Here is an 8,959-nt window from a genome sequence, read left to right on the forward strand (position 1 = left end):
AGGTTTAGAAACTCTGAGCGTATGTTGGGCGTACTTCTTGTACGCTGGGCATACGCCTCCAACACACACGTCCACTTTACATCCCTACGTTGGGCATACTCACCTGGCTGCCACCTTGCATGAAAACATTTCCATTCAGGGACCAATTCTGCCAACAACTTCGAAGTACTATAACTTCTTTGTTTTAAGTCTGTTTCCAATGAACTTTATATCCACGAAATGGTGGCATGAAGCCATACTCTTCAAGCTACACCGCAAGCCTTAAAACCTTTTGAATAAAATCTGAGACCATAAAAGACCGAATCACCAGATTACACTTATGCCCTTGTCCTCTGAAGACACAATCGAACACTTTCAAAACCGGGTGTTACACTTATGGCCTCATTGTACTTAAAGTTGTAAGCTTTATCAAGTTATTTGCCTCTTTCATGCATTTGGTCCCTTATTAAGCCTTTCTTGAGTATTGGATACTCCTAGTGTCATGCATGGACGTAAAGTTAGAAACTTTACGTGGGTTTTGTAACGTCCCAAAAATACGAGCCAAAAATTTTCATTTTTAAAACATATACTTAGCAAACATTAGAAATAAAACGTTCACCTATCATAGAATTTCATAAAAGTTATCGCATGTCTTGAAAAACATTTAAAAAAACATAATATCATCAGAGTAAAAATTCCCAGGAGGAACTCATAGTGCGGAATACAAGGCATGTGTGTGATGGGCCGCTACCACGCCAACTCCTTCCCCTTCGAAGAATAGGTACCTGAAACCAAATCTGAAAACTGTAAGCACGAAGCTTAGTGAGTTCCCCCATATTACCCCATACCATACAATCATATAATGAACAGCTAGGAGATACGGGCCTCGCCCACACTCAAGGAGATACGGGCCTCGCCCACACTCCGCTATCTAGGAGATACGTGCCTCGCCCACCCTCCACTACTAAACCATAACATACAAGTATCACACAGACAACGAGTATAAACAATTCTACCACACTAGCATATAGCATCATCAGACTCAACGAAGAGATACGGGCTCTGCCCACACTCCGATACTATCATATCGTCTATACGGTCCGGCCTTGGTGCCTTAGACCCGTTCCTACGAGAAGGAAACTCACCTCGAAAAGTAGTTATTGGTCTGCGTGGGAACTAACTGTCTTGCTGCTGCCCCGGAAATCCTCCGACGACAATTCCCACAAAACACTTAGTCAAATACTGCTAACCGTCCTTAGGGTAAAATGACCATTTACCCTTAACCAACCAAGAGTCAAGGTCAAAGTCATCTTCTAGTTGACTCGACTCGCCGAGTTGGCTCACCAACTCGCCGAGTCCCTACTCATTTCATTGACCATACTCCCGTCTTTACTCGTCGAGTTAGGCATTGACTCGACGAGTTTTCCTTCTAACCCAAAGTCCAAGTCCTTCATCCTACTCGCCGAGTTGTATGAACAACTCGTCGATTTCATCTTCATCCGAAGAACATGCTATGCTGCGACTCGCCGAGTGGTATGAACAACTCGCCGAGTGGTATGAACAACTCGCCGAGTCTGTTCTTGAGGAAAGAAGATTGCCTTGGACTCGCCGAGTCAGGGCATTGACTCCACGAGTTCCTTCATGGGTGAGTCTGGCTTCCGACTCACTGAGTCACACCCCATGACTCACTACCCCACTCTGCAAACACAAAAAAGGGGGAAAACTCGGGGACTCGCGACTCGACTCGCCGAGTCCGATGAACAACTCGCCGAGTCGTCGACATGGAAAAACTATATACTCGATTTTGCTCGAATCCAGCTCATGCCATACATAGATCTGGGTTTCTAGGGCCTGATTGACACGTAAAGTTTCCAACTTTACGTGTAAATAAACACCAATGAAGGTTTTAGGGTTCAAAATGCACTAAAAGAGTAGATCTAGGGCTTTCATGCAATATGGCTCCATAAAAGGCAGTAGATCTGAGCTCTTGGAGCTCAATCATGCCTAGATCTAAGGGTTAATCAACTTATTACAAACCCTAATTCGAAATCAAGCTCGAAAATGGCTCAAAAAGGACTTTAATGGAGCTACAAAGGAATATAAGCATGAAAACAGAGGGAAACTGAGTTATACCTCAAGGAAATCACTGAGATAACACAAGGATGTCTGGCCTCCTTCTTCTCTTATGGATCTACTCTTCTTTTCTCTCAAAATCTTCATGAAACACACCAAAGCACTTCAATCTCTCAAGGAATAAGGTTTTGGACGGTGTTGGGAGCTCTGAGGGTGAAGGGGGCGAGGTTAGGGTGCATATGGTTGGTTTAAATAGGGTGCAAACCCTTGAAATTTAGGGTTTCCTCAGACAGCGGGGACTCGCCGAGTCCAGAATGTGGACTCGCCGAGTCGCCAACTTAAACGTGCTCCCAAACCCATCTCTACTCGGCGAGTCGGGCCTACAACTCGCCGAGTCCAAGGCCAAAAATGAAAAATACTTAGATAAATTTTACGTACCATGAACCAGGTGCTACAGGTTTCCAACCCTTAGGTATCAGATCTGCATTTTCTAAGCATTAGATTCGATAAGAAGGGGCTAAATGTGTTAAGACTGGGAAAAATCGACGACTTGGCGGTTTTCCCGCTTCTCTAGATACTGTAGGAACTCGACGAGTTGCTCCTGATATCTCGGCAAGTTGGCTTGGGTTTTCCCGCTTCTATGGATGTTGTAGTAACTCGACGAATTGGTATGTGCACTCGATGAGCATTGACTTTTGACCTTGACTATTGACTTTAACTTTGACCATGGTTGACCCAGTGTAACTTTGAGGGCATCTTGGGTATTTCGAGGTTTTTATAGAAATGGTCACATGGTGGTTGTAGGCATTTGAGTCTGAATCTATGTTTGGAGTTGAATTTTACCGGTTCAGTACTACTTGTGGTGTGAGTTTTCTTACTGTACTTGCGGTTCGAAGACACCAATGCCGACCCTTAGATTGAGATCATGTTGTACATGTTATGCTATAGTGGTCTGGTAGATCAGTATCCTGATAGTTAAGATGATGTTGTGCTTTGTGATCTGTAAGATCTGTTTATTTGTTTGATAGTTGGTTAATAGTATGGTTATATATATTATGTGCACATGATTGGTTGGTGGCTGAGGCTTCATTGCTTTGTGCCAACAGGTCGAGGCATTCCAACTTGATGGTTGAGGGCCTAAGGTATTCCATCCCGATGATGATTGGACCCACAGTATGTTGGCATTCCAACCCGATGGTTGAGGGCTTGGGGTATTCCAACCCAATGGTTGATTGGACCCGCAGTATATTGACATTCCAACCCGACCGTTGATTAGGCCCATAGTATGTTGTTATTATATTTGTGCTACTTGTTATGTATTGGTATTTTTTTAGGGAATGGGGGTAACCCACTAAGCTTTGGGCTTAAAGTTTTGGATTATGTTTCAGGTACCTTAGAGGATCACGGGAAGACGAATGCGTGATCGTTGACCTCCTCATGTTTTGTTTTACGATTTTGGGATTTTTCTGATATGGAATTGATTTTGAAAACAATTTGTAAACGATAATGGTTTGTGGTTTGTTTTAAAAAGTTTAAATTTTCAAAATTTTTATGAATATTACATAATTTTTCCTTATAATTTTTGTTATTGAATGGATTTTGAGTTCAATTGTCATTGAACATTTAAACGAGGAAAAAGAAAGTTTTTGTTTTTCGAAAAAAAGAATATTTAAATATATTACATTAAATTTATAAGATTTATTGTATTATAAAAAAATTAATAAATTTATATAAAATATAAAATTATGTGGATATGATAATTGTTTATAATTATTTCAATACGATATATAAATGATGATATGACAAGTCTTTTAAATCCATAGATTTCTATACAATATGTCTTTAGCCTCCATTTAACTCCCATGTGTGTGGTGTTGGTTTATGCAAGTTTTTATCCTTTTTATGCCAAAGGGGACACGAACAAATATGCAAAAGTAGCTTTTTAGATTATTATTGATGGTTTAATCAATACTTTCTTTGAGAGTCCTCCGTGTCTACATCCACAAACAAGGACATAATCGTCATTTTAATCCAATACTCTCTCTCTCTCTCTCTCTCTCTCTCTCTCTCTCTCTCTCTCTCTCTCTCTCTCTCTCTCTCTCTCTCTCTCTCTCTCTCTCTCTCTCTCTCTCTCTCTCTCTCTCTCTCTCTCTCTCTCTCTCTCTCTCTCTCTCTCTCTCTCTCTCTCTCTCTCTCTCTCCATAACTGAAAACGACTGCAAGCAACCTCTGGTCGACTTGTTCAACCCCACTCCCCCACACCTACGCTTTCTACACACACACGTATACGTCTATATATATACACCGCCTCATCCCATTACTCTTCTTTATCTCTCTCTCACACACACAGATCAAGTGGTCTGAAAAAATGGTGGATGTTGAAAGAGTCTGTTGTATGTGTGGTGACGTGGGCTTCGCCGACAAAATCTTCCGATGTATCAAGTGCCATCACCGCTTCCAACACTCGTACGTCTCCGCACCCTCGACCACCACCACCATCTCTCTCTCTCTCTCTCTCTCTCTCTCACACACACACACACAGAGCACGTATAAGTTTATGACTGTACATATTCTAACACAACTGCAGATGATCGCCGGCCACCACTTTCCGTTCATATTCATGCTATTCTGTTTTTGTGTTTTGAATATTTTCAATATATCCGCAAGTTGATTCATTTAAATAGGGATATATCACTAGAATATTATGAATTTTTTTCTAATTTACCTTCATGAAAACACACTTCACCATGTTACAAAAGGGACACCATAGCTTGCGTAAGTGACAGGAGGTAATTAATAACTATTACAACCAACGCCACCGCCTCCAGCCGCCCACCACCACCACCATCTCCTTCACGAAGTAATTATTTATTCCTTTTTATAGCTTGATTACCTACGTACTATTTTATGTTGACCAGCTTGACCATATATTAATACCGATATTATAATCTCCATGTGTAATTCCTGCAAATCTTTTTGTTCTCCATAAATAATGTTCTGAAACTCTTTTCTTGGTAAGTGGACATCGCACCTGTTCAATCATAAATTTTAACTATTCTTATAATTAATAATCTAATTTAATTTGTCATGAATGATCAGGTATTGTAGCAACTACTATAGCGAATCATTGGAGCCTCCGGAGCTATGTGATTGGTGCCAAACCGAGGTGATCAAAACTACGAAACACACCGGTTCTTCCAAGAAATCAAACTTAAAATCGGAAGCCGGAATCGGTAACCGATCAGAATATTCCGGTGACAAGATCAAGCAACATGATCGAGAAGAGGGTTTCGAAAAAGGCAAGTCATCCTCATCCACAGGAGCTCCTTCCCCTAAGACTAGTACTCGAAGGTACAAACTTCTGAAAGACGTCATGTGTTAAATAAAGATCCAAGTTTGGTGCCAAAGGTGAGACCTTTATGGAGTTTAATGTTCCCAGAGGGTAATTCTTGGTTTGACTTGAGGGTAAAAGGGGAACAAAGTATTGTCTATAGAGGATGAAGATAGAGAGTGGTGGTGAAAACAATCGAGTTCTAGCTTTTTACTTTTTTTTTTTTTTTTTTTTTTTTTTTTTTTTTTTTTTGTGATATGTGTTTGGACTTCCATATAAGTTGTTTCATAGCAGTAGCAACTAAATAAGTTTCCTAATTGATCTCTCCCTTCCTCAAATTGCATGGCATGCATTCGTTGGTATTTTTATAACCCTTAAGTTGCAAATTCATGTTTTTTAACACTGAAATAAAATAAAAATTCAACGTGTTGGTTTATTGATCGTTTAAAAACATCGCATGTTATGTATACTTGAAGTATAAAAATATATATACAATGTGTTTGTAAAAAAAATATATATTTTTCTTTTGTCACTACTACAACTAGGGATGCACAAGTATGATTTACGTATAAATTTTTGTTTTATTTTCGAGATAGAAACTTTGCATGGGAATGATCTAGGGTTTGTCATGAATAAATAATTGTGGATATATAAACTGTTGTGTTTCTATCGTATATTTTCATGAGTTTAATTATTAATTTTACACTTCTTTTCTACTCTTATAATGTGTTAAAAATTTATAGATTTGCTTTTTCTACATCTTAATTTGGGTGAATAATTTTCATTCCAAAAAGAAATTGTTTAAATACAGAATAAGAAATAGTTTTTGGTATATTATAGACAAAAACGGTATTCGCATTATTCAGGGTTTGGGAATTTCAGCTGTGTTTCATTCTAGCATTAAACTGCAAATATATATAATTATTTTTGTCTTGATATTGCTTTTTCAGTTTCCTATATATTTCTTTATTGAATGGCCTACAACTTGTCTAGATAATGTGTAGGAGATTTTTGTAAATATACGAGGAGCTACTAACCTGTATCTACATTTCCATTTATTAATTATTTATATGTATTTAATTTTTAAAATAAATATTTATACTGAATCATATTAGTTTGATTTTTTTGTTAATTGCATTTAACTTATTTTGCTACTGTAACTTTCAACTTACAACAAATGATTATTTTTTTTCTATCATTTCAATATTATAACACAATACACTTTTTAAATTAACTGTATTGATCGTTGATTAAAATGTGTTGTAATTATAATATTGTCATTGGTTAGTATTAATTACAATTAACTTTTTTTCAGCCGTTCAAAAAAACAAAAAATACTTTTTTTTTAAACGGCAAACTAACTAATCTAGTCCTAAATAACCATCTATGTCTCCACCGAGACTTGAACCCCTAACATTTCATATGAGATGGTGACTCCATACCGCTAGGCTATTGACCCTTTGGTAAAAAAAAAAAAATATTTTTTTATCATATAATCTTACTATCACTATTGATATTCGTTTCAACTATAAATCCATACTAACAAATTTGGTTTAATTATCAAAGGACTTCTAGCCCAGCGGTATCCGGTGTTGAGGGTTCAAGTCTCGTCGTTGACATAGGTGAATTTATGGTGTAGTTTAGGAGTAGGTTAAATTTACCATTTCAAAAAAAAATTATTTTTCTAAAAGTCAAACGAATATAACAATAATATAATTTTACGGCTATCTAAATCTGTAAGCTAAATATACGACCTATCAATAAAATAATGTTATATTTTAAGTAGACCAAACTTTTAAATTGAATGTACAAATATATAATGCATAAAATAACAATTGATTGTACCTCTCGATAAAAATTCCTCTTTAATTTGTTGTGGTGATAAATCTGAATTTAAAAATTAAAATAAGTTAGTTCTTTAATTTTTGACATATGAATGGGTTTTTACAAGACGTGGTGATAAATCTGAATTTAAAAATTAAACTAAGTTAGTTCTTGAATTTTTGACATATGAATGGGTTTTTACGAGACATAATATTTTCGTAAAAAAAAAAAGGCTTATCGTTGAATGAGAATATCCACTATCATCGTCTTGTGCTTGTAAGATAATAAGGATAAAATAGTCTTGGAAATTCTGAGAATTGTGATTTCACTATCAAATCAAAGTATTGGGTGGTACTCCCTAATCTTTGATTGGATAAGACTCAGAAGAGAAAAGAACAGAGAATGAGTATATGAATTTTCGTAAGTACCAGAAAAAACTGACCAAAATCGGTTAAATACATTCTTTGTCTGAAAACTGTCAAAACTGTCATAAAATAGTTTGGCAACAGTCAACAAATTGTCATCGATCCCAGCCAGGGGCTCTGCCCCTTGGACCCCGTCAGGGGCTGCCGCCCCTTGGACCCCGCTTCCAGGGGCGCTGCCCCCAGACCCCCGTTCGTTCAGGGGCTTCGCCCCTAAATGACAGTCTACTTTTAATCTTGAATAAACTTAAACAAGTGTGCACTCCACACCTTCCTTACTTGTTTAATATTTATCAAGATCACTTTTGGTCAACAAAAGTAATCCCATTACACTTAAATCACATTAGTGAAACAAATCACCAACAATGTTGGTACACCACTAGTGTTTTAAAGATAGACACTAGTCACTAGTGAGACATTTTCTGCAATTTAAGAGTTATAAACCATTGGATCAATCAACCATAACCCTCTATCTAAACAATTATCTAATTTATGATGAGTCTTAATCCAAAGGTGTGAAAGTACTTGTATTATTATCTGCCAATAACTTGTTGGCTAGACTTATTAATTAAGAAAAAAGCCTTACTCATTTTGGAACTTCCAAATCGACCCTACCATCGTTCTGAACAATGCATCAAGAGATAGCTCTTAAAATTTGGAGAGCAGTCTACCATCCATTAATACAAGCACTACCTTGAGGTCTTGGCAACCAAATAACTAAATTCTACCGATTAGATACCTTGTCAAAACTTTAATATTTATAGATAATGTGAAAAGAAGATGAGTAGGGATTCTCACCAAAACTACAAAACATACAAGACGGATCGTGTATTGAGATGTCAATCCTAAGGAGGTTTGCTCGACTGTGGAGACGATGAAATTGCAATACCACACGAATGTACTGATTTTGTTTGGAATCATATTGCTCCATAGTGTTTCAACATTGATTTGGTCAAGTAGAGCTTATCAATTGAGGATCTTAAATATGAATACATATAGGTTCCTCGAGTACCTAAGGACCATCGCCAAAAATCTTTTACTCCAACAAATGAGAATGAAGCAAGTATATTAGTGACATGTTGAAAATTCAAGATAAATATTTTTCGACGACACTTTCATTCACTTTAAACCTTATTATTTGGTTGATTTCACATGTTCAATATAAACCTCTATTTGGTTCTTGAATCGTAGTAATTACATGTTGAGGAACATAACAAAATGATACAGAGAAGTAATAGAATGTTAAACTACCAAGAATATTTTTGAAAATAATAAGACCTCTACAAAAGGATAAGTACTTCCCAAAGGGCTTCCAGCCTTACGGTATCCGA

At 37.0% G+C, this 8,959-nt stretch overlaps 1 protein-coding gene across 2 annotated transcripts; it reads left to right on the forward strand.

The window, feature by feature from the left end:
• The first annotated feature begins 4,264 nt into the window (after positions 1-4,264).
• On the forward strand, positions 4,265-5,818 carry LOC145063078 (uncharacterized). Of its 2 annotated transcripts, none has more exons than XR_013687833.1 (2): positions 4,265-5,065; positions 5,151-5,288. XR_013687833.1 is itself a non-coding variant. In XM_079010670.1 (2 exons), the coding sequence occupies exons 1-2, from the start codon at positions 4,420-4,422 to the stop codon at positions 5,431-5,433; spliced, it is 381 nt and encodes a 126-aa protein (XP_078866796.1). In that variant the 5' UTR covers positions 4,365-4,419; the 3' UTR covers positions 5,434-5,818. The 2 variants fall into 2 exon arrangements, 1 of the variants encoding a protein (XP_078866796.1); XM_079010670.1 differs by having other exon boundaries at positions 4,365-4,517; positions 5,151-5,818.
• The last annotated feature ends 3,141 nt before the right edge of the window (positions 5,819-8,959 follow it).

This window comes from Lactuca serriola, chromosome 7 (assembly GCF_051521515.1).
Source record: "Lactuca serriola cultivar US96UC23 chromosome 7, Lser_US96UC23_V15, whole genome shotgun sequence".
In the NCBI taxonomy this organism is placed as follows: Eukaryota; Viridiplantae; Streptophyta; class Magnoliopsida; order Asterales; family Asteraceae; genus Lactuca; species Lactuca serriola.